This window comes from Tamandua tetradactyla, chromosome 7 (genome assembly GCF_023851605.1).
Source record: "Tamandua tetradactyla isolate mTamTet1 chromosome 7, mTamTet1.pri, whole genome shotgun sequence".
NCBI lineage: Eukaryota > Metazoa > Chordata > Mammalia > Pilosa > Myrmecophagidae > Tamandua > Tamandua tetradactyla.
The window spans coordinates 139,258,289-139,277,354 of record NC_135333.1 but is presented as its reverse complement, the minus strand read 5'-3'; the positions used below and the strand labels follow the sequence as shown (position 1 = coordinate 139,277,354).

General features: G+C 37.1%; 1 protein-coding gene and 1 long non-coding RNA gene across 3 annotated transcripts in view; one reads left to right on the top strand and one right to left on the bottom strand.

Annotated features, from left to right (window-relative positions):
* The window catches only part of PTPRR (protein tyrosine phosphatase receptor type R), a 137,393-nt gene that overhangs the window by 5,741 nt on the left and 112,586 nt on the right, over positions 1 to 19,066 (top strand). For both annotated transcript variants that reach the window (XM_077111433.1, XM_077111434.1), the window contains exons 3-4: positions 3,896 to 4,006; positions 13,942 to 14,204. In XM_077111433.1, the coding sequence (XP_076967548.1) occupies positions 3,896 to 4,006; positions 13,942 to 14,204 (374 nt within the window). The remainder of the gene's footprint in view (positions 1 to 3,895; positions 4,007 to 13,941; positions 14,205 to 19,066) is intronic.
* The window catches only part of LOC143642706 (uncharacterized), a 64,623-nt gene that overhangs the window by 22,489 nt on the left and 23,068 nt on the right, over positions 1 to 19,066 (bottom strand). The window lies entirely within an intron of this gene.

The window sequence follows — 19,066 nt, the reverse complement described above, 5'->3', positions numbered from 1 at the left end:
CTGTCTACAGTGTGCAAATGCCAGAGGAGAAAGCTGCTTCTAAAGTTTAGTGGTAAATAGGGAGACAGTCTAAAGGAGCACTGCTAGAAATACTTTCTTAAAGCAGATTACGGTACTCTGTGAGTTTCCCTACTTTATTATCCATCTTTTTATGGTTAATTCTTTATAATAGCTTATGTCTCAATCCATTCTTTCACATTTTAATGCTAAAATGATAGCTCTGTTATGATGATGCATTCATTAGCAGAAAAAAAGTGAATATTGGTATTTTGGCTTTTCATCCTTTGCACTGATTACCGAACATCATGAACGATGTCTTTATAAGGCATGGATTCCTAAACTCAGACCATCTGTGTTCACCGAAGGAGGTGTTTTGTTGTTGTTAAAAAATCGGATGTGACTATTGAGAAACAAAGAAAAATACCAAATAGAGAATTACTGTCTCTCTATTCAACTGCTTTCATTTCTAATTAAAGTTTCTTGAAAGTAAAAACATTATTTCTTATCTAATTTATGTAGTATCTAGAACATTGTAGGCACTCAAATATTATTTTATTATACGATGCTAATAAAGATAAAACTGACCTCTTCTTGCCCAATAAGCCAAAATTCCAAAGGTATAAAATTATAAACACTACTTTGGTTTCTATTTCAGATTATTTTACAACATTGATTAAATATCTCTATAAATAGCAAGTTATGCATTGATATTGAAAAGAATGGGTGAGGGTTTCTTTTTTTGTTCAATTGCAAATCACTCCAGTATCACAGATCTCATGTTTCGAAAGAGGAAGTTACCTTCTTTAAACAACAGGCCAAGGTGCTGACTGATACTTACATGGGTTAATTACTGAAATAAATGAGCATAATAAATAAATATAGACCATAAATCAGGAATTTGATCATTGTTCTTTGCAACTAGGAACATTGGCCAGTAATCAAGCTCAAGAATTACAGCCCTAGCCATAGAGGGGTGAGTTGGAATGCAATCAGGGTTACCAAGTGTGAGATCATTTGGATCAAATTGTTCACCTTCTGCCTTATACAGTAGAAGTTTGGCATTTCTCCCACAAGACAATATTATTGTAGGATACATCTCATTTATCTAAGTCGATCAAATTAACCAGATAATTTATAACATTTCCATTTCATTCTTATTCTGGCTGCTTCAGTCTCTGCACCACCTTCTCTCCTAAAGCCTAACATTTTGGATCAGAATTGGTTAAAAACAAATTTTAAAAAAATACAAGAAAGTTTTGGTCCATCAACTTAAACAGAATATAGAGAAGCCAATGCTATTTATGCAGTAAACTGCCCGAATTTTAAAACAATAAAGCAAAACCCCTCATCTTCTTTTGCTACAGTACATTAAAAGGGCAAAGTGGTGTAGCTATGAAATAATATGTAAAGATGATAAATTACCACTGACTTGACCCAGACACAGAGCTGCTGAATTATTGACCCCTCAGCCCCTAACTAAATATATGAAACATCGGGTTAATCCCATGCAAAGTTTAAATTGCAGTTCCATGTGAATTACAATGGTTTGATTTGTGGGATCTTAACTATTTATTTTTTTCCATTTATTACCCTGCCCTTATCAAGTTTTTAGATCTCTGTACAAATATAGTAATGTTCAGCAGGAGAAGCGTGAGTCAGAGGAAATCTATTTACCAAGAAAGTACAGTGACTAAGTTGTAGGAGTTCAAAACACGTGTCTTCTAACAAGAGCTCTAGGGGAGAGTTGAACTCTGCCATCATCACTGCTTCAGGTGAAAAAGAAAACAAAACAAGTTTGACTTAAGCAGAAAAGAACATGTTGATATTCCAGGAGGTGTAGAATTATAGCAGAAAAGAAAAGGAAGAATGAACCAAACAACTTTAAGAACACAAAATCTCTTTCCACCCACCTAATCACTCCTTTTTATCTAAATTTCACATGAGCTATTTTGCTCAGTTCCTCATGCTTAGATCTGTCAAGTTTATGCTGCCTACTTGAAGGCTTAACTGGTTTGCTTTTATAGCAAGCAATGGATGCTATTTACTTGTTCACAAAAAATTCATTTCCAAATTTAAACTTGATTTCTACAAGAGATCTCTTTTCTGTTAGCTTCCAACTATGTTTTTAGAGATGTATGCATAAGGTATGATCAAACAGCCAAAGAGGTAAAAGAAAAGTTAGCATTCGAACCCAAGAATTCCTTTGCAGCAGGATACTTTTTTTCTTAACATTTCATCACGCAAGTGTGTCCCCATTTTCCTTCAGGTACCAGCTATGTATTTTTTTAATTTTTTTTATTTTTTGGCATGGGCAGGCTCCAGGAATCAAACCCAGGTTTCTGGTATGGCAGGCGAGAATTCCGTCACAGAACCACCATTGCACCGCCCTGTTATGTATTTTTAAAATGCGTATCTAAATCATTTCTTGTGTCTATGAATTTGTCTACATCTTAAAAGTTGGCAGGTTAGTTTAGTGAGCACATCAATGTTGTACAGGAAAAGGAAATGGAAAATCAACTACTACAAGCAATGGCAGTTCCCTTTCAAACAATTTTTGTAATCACAATTGAACCCAGAGATCCCTTCTGCTCTGCCTTCCTCATCTCCCCACTAGGATTCACTTGAGTGCCAGGATAAAAGTTTTCATAAAATATTTTTCGAGACAAATATTTATTTTTGTCTAATTTTTAACTTTTGTATTTTTAAAAAGTCTCGAAAAATTATTAGCAGTGATTTCAAAGTTCAAACTACAAGACAGGTTTTACTCCAGGCTCTTTTATTATGGAGACAGTATCTCAGGACAGATAAGTGTTTTCACTAACAGGGAAGAAAGGCAGCCTTCAACAAAGTGGCACTTTAGATGAGAGGAAGCATTTCATTTTATGTAACCTCTTGATTTTCCTAATTATGGACTACTTGGTTTCAGGTTCAAGTTTCTTTAGCTAGCAATCTACGACTTTCACTGAATTATGAAACTTGATTTCATCCTAAACCCTGATTTTAGTGAATGTAGTGAATGTTGATTTCTACAAGAGATCTCTTTTCTGTTAGCTTCCAACTATGTTTTTAGAGACGTATGCATAAGGTATGATTGAACAGCCAAAGAGGTCAAAGAAAAGTTAGCATTCTTTCAAGAATGGATGAAATAAAATCAAGAGACCCAGTCACACTTAATTATACTTCTCCACTTTTCCCTCCCCAAAGTAGTAAGCAAAAAATAAATAAGTTAACCCATTTATTATACCTGTTATTATCAGATAATTCTGGACATTTTTGGTGTTTCCTGTTGTTAAAAAGAAAATACAACATCCTGACAATGTATACGGTTAGGGTGGTTCATTAATCAGATTTTGACAAAGTAGATTCTATTTCAGAAAATGAAAGATGTGATGAAGGAAGAAAACGATCAGCCGGAATTGCTGTGTTTATTAATACATCATGAGATTGGGTTTGCACCTGTTTCACTTTTGTTTCAAAGTGAAGAGCAGCCTAACAGCAGGTGAACCTGCATGTCGGGTGCTGTGGGTGGGGATGTAAAACAGGGTGAGGAAAGCTGCAGAGACAATTTCCTCAGCACGGGAAAGAATACAACTCTCTCACCTATGAACCAGGTAGTTTCCAGGAGAGCCTATAAGGGATATTTACGCAGCCTGGCACCCGGGTGTGCCATACCAGTGTGCTTGTTCCCATACAAAAGATAAAATAATCTCTAGATGCATGAGGATTGCAGTCTGTTGTCTTAGATCAGATTGAGGAGCAGCTCTGGCAGCGGGGGATGTAGGTGTGCTCCACTCCACTGAATGGAATAAAGCTAAAAATATGTTTAGTGTCTGATAAGAGCGCCAGTCTACTTAAGCTGTCATTTAACATCGGACTTTCTGTTTTGCTTTTAAAGAAAAATGTTTTACCAGGGCAGCATGAAGCGGACAAAATCTGGAGCAAAGAAGGATTTTATGCTGTTGTCATTTTTCTCAGCATCTTTGTTATTATAGTAACGTGCTTGATGGTAAGTCTGCTTCTTTATTTATTTTATCCTTTGCTGAGTCCACTGCTTAATATTATTGGCTACCTTGCCATTCAAATGAATGCTGAAAAGACTGATAGGAAGAGACACAATGCATTCTTTTATGTTGGAAATATTTCATATCCGACAGCAGAGTGCTTGCTAAAGGAAAGACTTTGAAATTATGGAAGTGGAACTGCATGGTAAGGTAGTAACTGCACTGAGGCTTCTAGTAACTTGATCAACCCTGAGAATGGAGCTTTAGAAAGTGATTTACTGAGGTCACTGAAGCCCTCAACGTCAATGAAGTCTCATGGGAACTCTTTGGGCTTGATTTATTTCTTCTTTTATATCATCTTTATGCAACTCAGAAAAAAAAGAGGGAGAATATGTCTCAGGGATCCTTATGTGTGCTCCATAAGGAGTAACGGATTTCCTTATTTTTAAATGGTCTTGGAAGCATTGTAAGAAATGCCAGGATGAAGAGGAGGGTGATTATATGCTCAGAGGTTTTAATCAACTAATTTTGGAGGTGAATGAATAACATAAAATGTATATCTGCAATAACTCCTTAGATTACTAATTCATGGTCTTTTAAAACATATTTCTAAAGAAAAAAAATTTCTAATTAAAAAAAATAGTACCAACAATATACCTTAACCCCTAAACTAGGCAGGAATATTTGGAGTTGCATGAGCTACTGTTATTTTTCAAATAGAATAACTTTTTTTCTGTCCTTTTGAAAAATGTTTGATGTGACATATAATATTTGAATTTATGAGTGGGTTTTAATATCTTTTCCTGTAAGCTATGTTCTTTTTAATTTGGCACTTTTTAAAAATCTTCCTTCTTGGTCTTAAATGCCCCCAAAACCATCAGGCGACTTATTGTATCCACAGTCAACAGTGTTGCAAAGCAGTTTTTTAGATATTCATTTGTCCTCCTCCTACTAGAAAGGGGTTTACATTAGAAAGATTAGGTCTCTGGAGACTCAGTGGTTCTAAACTCAAAGATATAAAACAATTCAAGTCATGAATAGGGTGAAGAGAGCTGTTTCTTAGATCCCAAAGTATGGAAAGCAGCGAAAGCACCCTATAGCTGTCATCCTGATGATAATAGCTTTGAATTGAGAGGCACATCCTATGGGATAGATAGTAAGAAAGCAGACTTGTAATAAAATGGGACATAATAAACAAAGAATAATCTAAGAATTGAGTAAGGAAATTGGTTTTTATATCTTAAATGGTGGAGATTAAGAAGAAAGAGTTTTAATGAGAAGAAGTTAGAGACTTTGTGGAGACCATAGGAAAGACTTCTGGGCATTTTTAAATATTTTACAGGGTGTAGTCCTTGTTATATTTAATCATACTTTAAAATATCTGATTATTCTTTTCCTTAATACAGGAAATCTCGAGTGCTGTTAGTCACAATTAGGGTATTTTTCTGCCTCACAGATGGAAAAGGATGGTAGGAGGGAAAGAATGAAAAGGAGTGGATAGTGACAGGAATGGAGATTTTTTTCAGGAGATAAATGGATGGGACCCAGAAAAACAGAAGCAAAGATACAAGGAGTAAAATAGGAGAGCAGATTTATAGCAGCCTCTGAGTAGTGGAGGGCAGAGAGAGGCAGGCAGAGCTTTTAACATATATGTTGAAGATTCTGCATTTGTAACTCAAGGAATCCATGTATCCAACATAACTAAATAAATCCCTATCTAGTAAATTGGACTCTTGCAGCTAAAGAATCTGCAATAGCCATACCCTCACCCCATTAGGGTCAAGTGACAAAACTTCCTTTACCGATATTTGCAAAACTCCAATGTAAAGGTGAAAAACCAAGATAAGTCTGTTTTAAAGTCATTAGAATAATTAAGGTAAAGAGCACTTGAAAAGTATAGACGATTGCTCTTTATTGGGCTGTTAGATTCATCCATTCATTCAATCACCAAATTCCTGTGAACCATCCACTGTGGGTTTGTTGTTTATACAATGGTTAAAGGAGAGAACAAAACAGGCAGGTTCCCTGTACTTGTGAAGCCTGTACTTAAAGGAGGACCCAGACAATAATTAAGTTAATATTATTTTTTAAAAATCAAATAGCAATAAGTGCCGTGAAAAGGATATCATAACATTGAGTGATTGAGCACAGCAATTGGGACATTTGCGCTGTGATGATAGCAATGAGCAACTCGTGGAACTGTGAGGAAGGGGCCGCCCAGGCAGAGGATACTATATGTACCCTGCCTGGTTTCAAGGAGAAGAGCTGCAGCCTAGAGTTTTACGCAGAGCCTTGATGTGCTCTAATTTGTATGGAAAAGATCACATTATGTGCTGGTTGTGGCAGAAGGTGAGGGGATGTGGGAGCAAGAGGACTGCTCCGAAGGCTAATTCTACAGCCACATGAGAAAGATGATGTGGCTCAGAGTAGAGGGTGGTGGTGAAATGGGGAGAGGGAAATGAATGGGTGAAGGGGGAACTGACACAACTTGCTCTGCAGTGACTCTAGGAGAGGGAAAGAAAAACAGTAAGGATGACTCCTAAGCTATCTGGCTTGATTACCCCGGTGGTGGTGCTCCCATTTCCTGGAAGGAGAAGGATGGAATAAGAAAATGATTGGTCAGGGAGGTAGTGAGAAAGAAGCAATCTTTTTGATCTGTATTAAAACAGTTTTGAGAAAATGAAAGAAAGAAGTAGTATGCTAGGTTCCAAACAGTATCAAATTTTAATGTCAAAGTGTCACTTAAAAATATAGCAGGGGTGGTTCATGAGTAGTTCAGTGGTAGAATGCTCGCCTTCCATGCGGGAGACCTGGGTTCAATTCCCGGACCATGCATCCCCTCAAAAAAAAAAAAAACGTAGTAGGGGACCCCCTCGCCTTTTTTTGCCTCTGTCTTTGTGACAGTGCCCACATGTCCTCTTAATATGTGTTCTCAATAAATTTAGTGCCTGCTTACTCTATGCTGTGCTATGCCCTTGAATTCTTTCTTGCTGCATGGCCAAGAAACTAGGAAGCCAAATCTGGCAACACTATCTCGAAAAAAAAAAAAAAAAAGTAGCAGGGAATCGGGCAGTGCATAGAAAGGAATTGATAGTGAGGGGAAAATAAATACTACCTAATAGACAAGGCTGAAAAGAAGCTAAGTTTAGCTGATGCTAACTTACTACTGTGACAAGTCAACAAACACTTCACCTTTGGGTACATATCAAATGTGATTCTCTAAAATAAGCTTGTCTTTGTAAATGCTCAAATGTTTTTGAAAACGATCTTGATTTAAAGTAAGTTTTTTACTTGGACCTCTGAGTCATGCTATCACTTTTGTGACCCTCAAACATATATATTCTAATTCTGTTTCCCATAATTTTGTTGATTCTATGGTCAATGAGAAGATATAACTCAGAATTTTCCTTCTGGCTTTAATTATATTTATGAAAGACTAAATACTGTAATTTGCATCCAGCCTTCTTCCTACACACCATAGAAATGAAAAGCATGTGCTTTTTTATTATGAAATTATATAGGTAAATTGCTGTAATAGAGGATTGTATGCACTATATAACAATAACATAGACTTGGCAACATTTTTGAAATGTGGCATATTGTTTACTTTCCTTAAAATACAAAATTTTTTTCACGTTGCCCAGCATAAAATTAGACAGGCATGACATTTTCAAATGTGCGACTTATTTAGCACCTCTCAAAAGTGAATGTAGAGTGGGTGGAGCGACAAATAGACAAATACAATTTTCCAAGAAAATATGTGTGGGCAACTTCCAATCCATTCAGTCTGCTTTAAGTGTAAGAAATTTATTCCTAAGAAAAATTAGTTCTTAAACTTGAATAAAATAATAGAAAGAACACTCTATTTTTTCATCTAAATTTGATCTCTAAGTATACTTAGAGGTTTATTAACTAGTGAAAAGGTGTTTATGAGAGGGAGGTAGAGAGGTCTAAGGGCCAGAGCACTGCACTGGAAAGCAGTTTTAGAAAATGCGTAAAAACCCCTGCTTGGGCCATTAAAACATCTGACATGTTAGAGCCATAGGGAAAGCACCAATATGTGATGCAAAGAGTTTCTCTGATCATGATCAAGGGAGCTGAAGAAGGAAAACCTATACCCTTTTTAAGACCACTTGCTATAGCCTGAGAATCACATAATAAATGTGTCAAAGTTGAACATAAATAGCTACACTTTTCTAACTTGTAATATACAGTCCCTTGGGGTTGAGGGAATTAGGACTAGATTCCTAGCTGGAATGATTGATTCCAGAATCATTTTCCAAGTAGGTATACGTCTCAAAATATTTTTCAGTTTTTCTCTGTATTAATAAAAACCATTTAACAAAGAATACAACCCTTTTAATAATAATAATAACTAAATATCTTCTAAGTATGCCCACTTACTGCAATGCCTAGTACGAAACACTTAATTTTAGTTTCTTAATTTTCTTGATGAGAAAACCAAAATTCAGGGACGATAAGTGACTTGACCAAGAACACGTAATGTTAAAAAAAAAAAAAAGGAACACACAACGTGCATTTATTGGGGTGAAAGGTGGGGTGTTTGGAATTCAAACCCAAATTTGTCTGGATTAATAGTGTGTGCTTTTTGCCATGATTCCATGCATAAAGGAATTAAACTGTAGTTTCTTCCAGGCCTGTCATTCTATCTTGTGAACATCAATTTCTGATAGCAAAAGGGGCCAATAATAGATGTGAGTGCCTTTATCACTCAGAGACATTCCACCAAGACAGAATTGCTAAATGCGTGCCATATCATATCCTCTAGACATACCTCTAGATTTGCATTTGTTAACTTGTTCTTGATGTAATTTTACACGTCTGTCTCCTCTGGAAGCCTATGGGTTCCTTGTGAACAGAGAAGTGTGTGTGTATACCTTTGTATCACAGTGTCTTGTTTCTGGATTGTTGTAGAGACTGATTCATATGTATTGAATTTTTTCTTTTAATGATTGAATAAACTTTATCAGAATTAACTGTAAAATACTGCAAAGAATAAGTGCTACAAACTGTTGATTAAAGGCATAATTTAAAAACTTGGACATGTTTTAATCCAAACAAGATATTTTAAGTGTTACTTACTTATGAGATTTTTAAATGAAAATTATAAGTTGCTAAGGAGCTATATAAATTAAAAAAAAATCTTCCTTCCATTTTTGTGTTTCTCTGGTCCTCTTTTTCTTGTTACTGTTTATTTCCTTTGCTATAGTTTGACTTTTCCAGCTCCTCTCACCCAATATTCCTTTCTCTTTTCCTCTTTCAATTGATCAGATGACTTTATTGCATCCCAAAATTCAAGCGACAAACTCTTAATGATGAAAAACAAATGCTGGCTTGCCATTGTTTAGAACAAATTTGCAGGATGAGCTTTAAAACAAAGTGCATCCACATAGAGAAATAAGCTGCATTCCAGACATAGCTCTACATGGAGAAAAGTCTCTGACCCACTTTTCAGGGGCTTTGGGGCAAAGGTTCGGAAGAAGCATTTAGGGATATGGAAAAAACATGCCAATGTCAACAGCCCAGAAGTCGGGAAACCCAGATTCCAGACTGTACTTCTGACATTGCATAAGTCATGCAACCGCTCTAGGCTTAAGTGTGAAATGAGGAGACTTTACCAAGTGATTTTTAAGATCCCTATGCCAGGGCTTCTCAATAGCAGAATTGACATTTTGGGGTAGATAATTCTTTTTTTGTGAAGAGATCTGTCCTGTGCATTGTAGAGTGTTTAGCAGCATCCCTGGCCTCTGCCAGGGATGGCAAACCTCCCCTCCAGTTGTGATAACTCTCTCCAGACATTGTGCCCTGAGCGGTAGATTCCCTGTTGGTTGAGAAGCAGCGCCTGATAGTTTAATCCCATGACGACTTGCCCTGTTGCCAAGTAACAACATCTTCAGTTTCCTCCATATTTTTTCAGACAGCCCAATCTCTCTCGAGGATTTTAAAGAGTACCTCTAAGCAATATATAGTCTCCAAATTCTGTTTTTCCCTAATGAAAAGATGTAGAAATCCCTTTGGGCATATACTATACAGAGACAGCCTGAAAAGTTGACCTCTGACCAAAAGAGGAAGTAAATAGATGACTGACTACAACATATGTGACGAAGGTCCCTCACCAAGAACAGAAGCTCGTGGATGGCACAGAACTTTGGACCAGAGCTTGTTTTACACAACACGGAATCATAAAATGACCTGCTTACTAGGAACCATTGGGAAGGTCAACATTTCCTTGGTTTTCTTAATTTCATTTTGTTTCTCAGTTCAGTTCATTTTATTTCCTCTCTCATTCTCATTTATCCAAAAACCCAAGTGTAAATAGGCAAACAACTGTACTTGTATACCTATTATATTTAGATGTGAAGAGCTTAGAATTCATAATACATACATTAGGTTCTACTCAATATATTTGAGTATTATGCAGAGATACTTGTTTATCAGGAAAATAACTTGCTATTTTTAAAAAACTATCCCACTTTAAATTCTTTTACTTCATTTTTTATTAGTGCTTAATAGAGTAAACTTAACACATGTGTCATTCATTTGGTATTATTCTATTGTGGATTTTGCTTTTGCAGAGTGGTCGCAAAGTACCTTGTGAGAGTTATGCAAACTGAAAAGAGGTTGAAAATTATAAACCTTCTCCACCCTTAAGCACTATGTACAGAATAAGGGCTTTCATTTTCAATATTTTCTACCCTATAGTTTCAAGAAAGCATAGTCCATGTATTCAAAATTTCTTATGATTATAATAAGAAAATTAATAAGAAAACTTGTCTTATTACTTACTATTAGACATCCTTTTATTTCATTATATGGTAATTTAAGGGAATATTCAGAACCCATTGTTGTTCAAAATTTAAGATTCAGCTCTATATACTAGAGTCAAGGAATACCATCAATATAGAAGTTTCCAGGTTATGAAGAAGTTAAATGACACAAAAGACGATAAGGATTCTATTTTATTTTCTAGCAGCTCAATTTCTAATGTGCATTTCTAAGTTATAAGTCCTTCTCCTTAAAGAGACCTTCTTTCAGCCCACAAAAGGCATGCTTTTAGATTCAGGGGCTTTGAGACCCAGTGATGAGAATCACATGTGCCGCAGATGTCATTTCATAGTTACCGTTAAGTATTGTGGCATGGGGAAGTGCAGCCGCAGAAGTAATGTAAGGAGATGGAAAGTGCATTTTTCCAGCGTTCTACAAATCAAGATAAACTTTGGGTCTTCGCTCTACAACAGCTAACTAATAACTTCAGGCAAGCTACATTACTTGTCTAGACTGAAGTTTCCTTAATGTATAATGAGGCCAGAACAGCCTCTAGTGAGCGTTCTATCGGATTCCCTCTGCACCGCCAATTAGGAAGTTATTTAGTGTATATTCACCCCTACTTTTTACCTCTATGTCCTCCACCAACTTTATTTCTTAAAACTACAATCTAAATTGTTGAACCTGAGATGCAATTAAATTTAGTTTCCTCTCTATGTTTAGATAATTTCAAAGCTCTTTTTATATTACATTGTCTATTTCTTTAGTTCATACTTTGAGTCCTCTCTCTGATGATTGGAATATATCTTTGAGGACATTTTTTTCAGGAAAAGTACTAAGGTAGTATATTTTCTGAGGCCTTATGTGTTTAGAAATTCTTTCTATTGACTTCCTATTCATAAACATCAACTTATATAGGTACGAAATTCAGGAATCCTTTGTGATATACAAATGTTTCTCAAAACTATGAAAATTGCTCCATTTTCTTCTCACATCTACTCCTCTTTCAATTGACCTATGCAGCATTTTAAATTGTAGTAACATATCAATAATATAATATTTGCCATTTTATCTATTTTTAAGGGTATAATCTAGTGATATAGTTCCATTTACAATGTTGTCACACCATCACCAACTTCCATTACTAAAAGTATTTCATCAACCAAAACAAAAACTCTCTACCCATTAAGCAATACCTACCTATTCCCTGTCCTTCAGCCCCTGATAGCCTGGAATCTGCATTATATGTCTATGAATTTGCCTATTTTAGATAGTCTATATGAGTGGGATCACATAATATTTGTTCCTTTGTGCCTGGGTTTTTTCATTTAGTTTAATGTTTACAGTTTTTCTTAACTTAAGAATTTATTTCATTTTATATCCCTGTGTTCCATAAGAATGAGATCCAGTCTATTTCATTCTTAGTTGAATCCCCTGGACTTTTCACAATCCAGGATAAATAGTGGGCACTGAACAATAATTTTGAATGACTTACTTCTCTTTCATTTATTCTGGTTTATCATCTACAGTGACTCTTCTCTGACCTCCATCCATAACCTTTTCTTTGTTTTCATTTTCATCCATTTATCCTTTTTGGCTTCATCCAAGACAGTCTCTCAAGTTTACCATATATACTACTGATTATATTTTTCTCCATCATCAATTTTGTTCTTTATTGCTTGCAAAGAAGATTTACGTTCTGCTACTAAGCTTTTGGTGTCTTAGATTCTTTCTTTTTAATCTCAGCTTGATGCATTTTCAACTTAGAGCATTGTGTTTCCGTTCTATCTGATTATTTTTATAATATGGTTTTTTTTAACAGACTTTTTTTCCAGTATTATTTTGAAAATCTGGGCAGATATTTTTTAAAATTGCTCTATAGTAAATTATGATAGGTATTCAGCTCCTCTATACCAAATTTTCTTTTCTGTCTATTTGTCTTTCACAAGGAAAAAATATATTTAGACTTTGTGTATTTCTAATAGATCTCAAATACAGAGATTAACTAGAACGTAAAGAAACTTTGAAAGAGGAGACAAAATTATCCTCTTGACTAGTTAGAGGAAATGTGATTGAAAAGCACCAAAAAATCCCTCACCCCCTAAGGTAACAGTCATTTAGCTAATGGAGCCCGGCAGTAAGTAGGGAAGCTCAATTTAAAGCTTTTAAAGAAACAGTTGTCACTGGTGCTGTGTACCCTTAGACAGTTGCAGATAATGGGTTAAGTAGCATCTTGTGAATTAACTTATCAAATCATTTCCTGAGAGCAGACTGGATGAAACGTAAGGATGCATAGTTTCTGCAAGAATTGGAATAGTCAACATCAAGAGAAAAGAAGGTGGGGGGGCCTGTAGAAAGGGGAGAACACAAGACCAACTTTGCCTACCCAACAATTTGACCCATGGAGTATTCCAGCAAAGCCAGTCCAATTCTTTTTAAAGTTTAAAAGTGATGATCATACCATTTTTGCCTGAACTGAACTAGCCCTTCCAGAAAGAGCTCTCCTGGGCATTGGAGGAAAGTAATACTTTTGCTTTGTTCTTATGGGTCAAGGAATAAGGGAGAATCTTGGCTGTCCAAATTGTTCTTGGATAGGTAGCCTAAATTTAATTTTTTCAAGTATTTATCAAATACTCAAGTTCAATGTATGACTGATGTAGGTATTTACTAACATTAGAAATTATGGTTTATAGCATAAATTGTGGTTTTATAGCATAAATTATGGTTTATTAGTATTCTGCAAGACTTTTTTTTTCTGTGTTGTATAGGATGCAGATTTCTGTTCAGATTCATGTCATATTCCCATATTTCATACTATTCCCTCTAAAAGCCTTCCATTTCCATCATTTCAAATACAAACTCCCATGTGATCACATTGTTATCTGGCACTTTAAGAAAGTTAACCAAATTTGCTTTTGAATATATCTTTGAGGAACACATTCACGCACACGTATATTTAATATGCATGTGCAGCATGACTGGAAATACGAACACATCTTTTTGAGAAAAATCTCAGTATCTTAAGCTGAGACACCCCCCTAGAGGGCTGTGCTTATTTAGTATTATTAAACCTTGGTTTTGTTTTGGGGTGAGGTAGAAGAGATCATACTTCGTTGTGAGAAAAAATAAAAGCTCTTTCTATCTCCTCCTGTAGCTCCTCCACAGACTGAGAGAAAAATTCCAGCTTTCCTTGAGACAAGACAAAGAGAAAAACCAGGAGATCCCCCTCTCGCCCCTCGCGTTACAGCCAGCACAGGCTGAGGGAAAGGCACCTCACAGCATGGTCCAGCCCGAGCAGGCCCCCAGGGCGCTGACCGTCGTCGTGGACCCACAGGGCCGGTGCCCACCTGAGATCAGAGCTGCCGCCGCTGCCTGCCCTTCTCCGTTCAGGATGAAGCCTGTAGGACTTCAGGAGAGGTACAAATTTTATCTGCAGCCCTCTACCACTTGCTTTTTTAAAAAAGAAAAGAGTATTGACCAGCTGGCAAGGCCAGAACCGAGATGATTGACGTAAGTGGGTGGACTCATTCATGCCAAATGGACCCCAGGAGGGGTCTTGTCCTCCCAAAAGAGTCTGGCTATGCTCCACGAAATTGCTTAGTTTCATCGCACTCTGCCTAAGCTCACGTGGAAACAAGCAAAATTCAAATTCAGGGACGGGACATTTTTCATAACTGTTTATTGAGTGCTTATTGGGAGCTTACTGGCTTAACGTGTGCTTACCTGGTTTAATTGTCATCAAATTCTGGAAGTTAGAGGAAGTGGAAATGAGCTTGTGGTGTTTTACACCACAGCCCACGCTGCTTGGAGTCAGGTAGAAGGAGTTTATGTGACAAATTATTTTTTTGTGATTCCTCTGAGCTTCCTTTGAGCAAAATGATAAACAGTAAATATCTCAAGATCTATGACATTATTTTTATTGCCTTATCTACCTTCATGATGTACTTATACTGATTTATTCCCGCTTAAAGTAAATCTCATGTTGAAAACTACAATATATACAGTACATGGATGAGGGGTTGAGTCTTTGCTTCCTTAGAATACGAAGTAAAACTTTCCCATGGTATTTCTGAAAATAAGAAGCCTCATTTTTGTATTTAAATTATGATTTATATTGCATCCAGCATTTCATACCAGGGTAATAGGAGAGCTAAGTTCTCAAGGTTTGATCCCACGTTCTTACTTCTGTTATTTCCTTTATCTCCATTTTCTATCAAGCACTTTCTTTTAGATCATACATGTAAATTTTGATTGTATTTCTCATGATGTATTGTAATACCCTACAGATATGAGCAAATAGCGATGAGTCACATGCACAAACACATACAGAGACCTTTCATAAAATAGTTTGGGGCTTTTAGAACTGCTGAAGACAATGTCTGTCACTCAAAATTCTTTGAAAGATGGGTCAGAGAATGAATGATATGCCAAATGGGAATTTGTCTGGATGATCTCTAAAGTCTATTAAAGGGAGAACACTCTAACTCCATAATAGAAGGAAAATGGAGAACAGTCAAGTCCTTCTTTCCAATCCTTCCCTCAAAAGACTAAGTGGGTGGATTCAGATTCCTGTGGGCTTCCGTGGGCCAGTCCCTTATTTGAATTCCACACTTTGCTTTTGGAGCTGTAACCTGGAAAGTTAGACTCAATGAGACTTTCTCCCTGAGGCCAACAAGGAGTTGGGAGAACAAGATTCCAGACCCAATTGTCCCATCATCCCCTGACTGAGGCCTCATGTGAGTCACTCACCTCTCTGGGCCTTACTTCCTTTTCTGAAAACGAAGGGATTAAACTTCTTAATTTCGTTACAGTTTTTTCACTTTTGTTATGCAGATCAATTCTGTGGGTGTATGTTTGCATCAAAGAGAAACCTTGAAGCAGGGATCTGGCCTCAGTGGTGTACCAAGGAACAGAAAGCAAATTCTGCCAGATGCAGGCAGTAAGGAGGTGCATCGAAGATGTAAAGCTAATAATAAGACTGACTAAAACTCAGATTAATTTTTATTACCACCATGCACTAGCAATTCTAAGCAAGGTCAGTGATAAAATATCTATCACTGTGCTCTTTGCATGCCACTCCTGGGCATATTAGAATTTCAAGGAGTGTAAGGTGAACCGTCCATGCATTCATTTAATTGAAATGAAAGTTTAAGAAATGAGACTACAGGAATGTTGTCTTACGAACCTTTGTAGTCCACTAGGGAACTCCAGCAAAAGGATGCAATCAGTTTTAAATGAATTCTATGTTCTTTCAGCTAAAAATATCCCTGCACTTTTGCTCTTACCTTCCCACTTTCTTCTCCTCTTGGAGCAGGAGAAAGCTATTCTCTCCACAAGGGCGCCAGGTGATGCATCCCAAATCTCATAACTTACTTCATCAATTTCCCTTCTATATTTTCAACTGTATCCTTTTTTTGCTAAATCTATCCCCTTGGCATGGAAACAGGCTCTCTTTCACATATCAGAGAAACTCTCCCTTAACAGTTCCACCTGCAGTTCTTGTCTTACCTTACTTTCTCAGATAAGTATCTTGTAAAAGCAGGGTATATTTGTTGCCTCACTGTTTATCTCCAACCCTCCATCCTCACTGTTTCTCTCACATATACTTTCCAAGTCTATCACTGGCCTAACTACCAAATCCAAACCATGCGTTTCATCTCTTCACATCTGGCACTAATGATTTCTTCTCTTGTGAAACTTACTCCTCTTTCGATCTACCAAAGACGTCATTTTTCTGGTTCTTTAATGGCTCCTTTTAGTCCCCCAAACAGATGCCATTCTGCCCTTTGCCCAGTTTCATCCTATGTCCTCCTCTCTCCTCCCTGAGAAATACAGCCATGCTTCTCTTACTACCTTTTACACTGATCTGATGATTCTTAAAGAAGTGCCTCCGGCCCATAACACTCCTCTGATGAGGGCCATACCCAGACTCCAGCTCTTTACTAGATATAGCTCCATCCTCTTCTCCCTTAAGCACCTCAAGTGGAAAATATTAAAAAATTGAACTCAAAATCTTCATCAAATCATTCCTCTTCTTTTTTATTCTGAATCCTGGAACCCTGGTAATAATCCTCAATTCCTCCCCTTTCTCCTTTCCTACTTCCCGTCTTGCCAGTGAAGATCTGGCAAGATGTCCCTTCCTGTCCACTGCCAGTTCCACCAGGGATTCAACATCTCCCCATTTCTCACAAGCAATCTCTCTACTGGTCGCCCTGCCCTGAATCCTGTCCTCTTCCAGTCGATACTCTAGACATCTCAAACACTGGTTTTCTAAATTACATTTGAGTGTTCTCTTTTTAAAGTAGTCCTGTGGGTTCATATTGCCTTTAGGAAGAAATCGATAATTCCTGTTTATGAAAAATGAAACATCTTTCTGATCTTGCTCATGACAGGTTCTGTTCAGCCCTATTTCCTGCTAAATACTCACATACAGCCATCCTGCTACCTGGACATTCTTTTAAGCCTAGAACATAAGACTTGCCAAGAACCTGTCCTTTTCCCTACCCCTATTTTCCCCTGAATAACACCACCAGTGTAATGAGGATAGATCCACAAATGAAGGTGACAAGAAATGTTATTTAATTTCTCTATAACTCAACCTAAACTTTATTTCTAGACTCCATTCCATCTAAATGGTAGAAATGTAATCTCAACCCTTTAATAATTCACCTGCCTCCCACTTTCCCTTGGGTTCATCTAAACCTTGAGGAGACTTCCTCAACACAAAAAGTAGGGGCCCCAACCACCTTTTTGTCATCTCTCTCAACTGTCATATACTAAATGTCCATATATCTTTGGTCCCCAAATATCCATCTGGGACAGTTACTACCAAGTTGTCCCTTGCTGGTGTCCATGCAGCCACTTCATTTTCAGCAGTTATTTGCTCCCTCTCCCTCTTTCTTGTCCTTTGTCAGCTATGTCCAAGTCACTCTTTGATGACCAAGAATCATCTCACATGGTGCCATCGACATCTCTATGTCTAAAGCCCCACCTGCCTGACACATCATGTAGCCACTTCTCATGGCTCTACCAAAGATCAGGGTTCCCTCTGCTGAAGATCTGCCGTCTCCCCAGGGCTTAGCCACAATTGATACAGGGGTTCACTGGTACCAGCACTCTCAAATCAGCACCTCCAACACTTCTCCCTCCCCTGAGCCCAAGGACTCTTCCTTAGGTCTTAAGAATGGAAACCCTGCTCTTAATCAATTCATATTTTTCCATATCTGATTTCCATGCCCTAAATCTAGCCCATTCCAATGAAGGTCCAGCCTTTAAAACTCAAAGCCAAAGATAGCACTCAAATGCCTCTGCTTTCTGCTATCACATGTCTTCCTAAAGGCAATAAAATACCACAGTCTGGCGGCCTGATTTAAGGGAAGGTCCAAAGGTGAAGAGTAGGAGTAGAAGTAGGAAGGGAATAGGAGGAGGGAAATTCAATCATCTCTTCCTCTTAGAAGCTATTCCAGACTCCCTCTGTCACATTCCCACTCATTTCTTCCTCCCGCTCATCCTGGCAGCTCTGATTCAACTACCTCTCCTCTGCTCCCTTCTACTTTAGTCTCATGATTCCTTATGCATGGAGTATTTATGACACTTCTCAGGTATTTAAACTTTTTATTTGCCAATCTGTCTTACCCAATATCCTCTAAGCTTCTTAAAAGCACATCTATGATGTAATTGCTTCTTTATCTCTTATGCATAGACCATAATTCCTGGAAAGTAGAAGTTCCTGGAAATAAGTGCTTGAATGAATAAATGAATGAATGAATGAATGAATATTATCATGAATAATTCAAGTCCACTCCCAGAATGATGAGGAAACACTTTGCTTATGCCGCCTTCCCTTCCACTTCTTTTTTCATCATTTTTCTACCATAATTCCTGGCTAAGAAAGAGTAAGTAAAGAACTTTAAGAGTGATAAAAAATGAAGGATGTACAGTGCTCCATGAGGTCAAAACTTTAAAGCCTTAAAACTTAATTTATGTTTATGTGTTCTAACGGTGTCCTTAAAATAGCCTCATGTTTTACAGCCCTCCATTACTTGATCCCAGAGTGAAATAATAATCTTTTGTTTATTACATGAAAGTTTGGCTTCATTGAAATCATCATGAGGCCATAAAGCCTGCATTATAAGTCATAGTTCCTAAAATCTTGTGGATCATGTCATATAAATTTATCATTCCTGATGGGAAGACTCCATTAATCTGACATAATCAATAATAAAGAAAATATAGAGACTAAATTCATATGCTTAATTGAATGCAAAAGATACATCAAA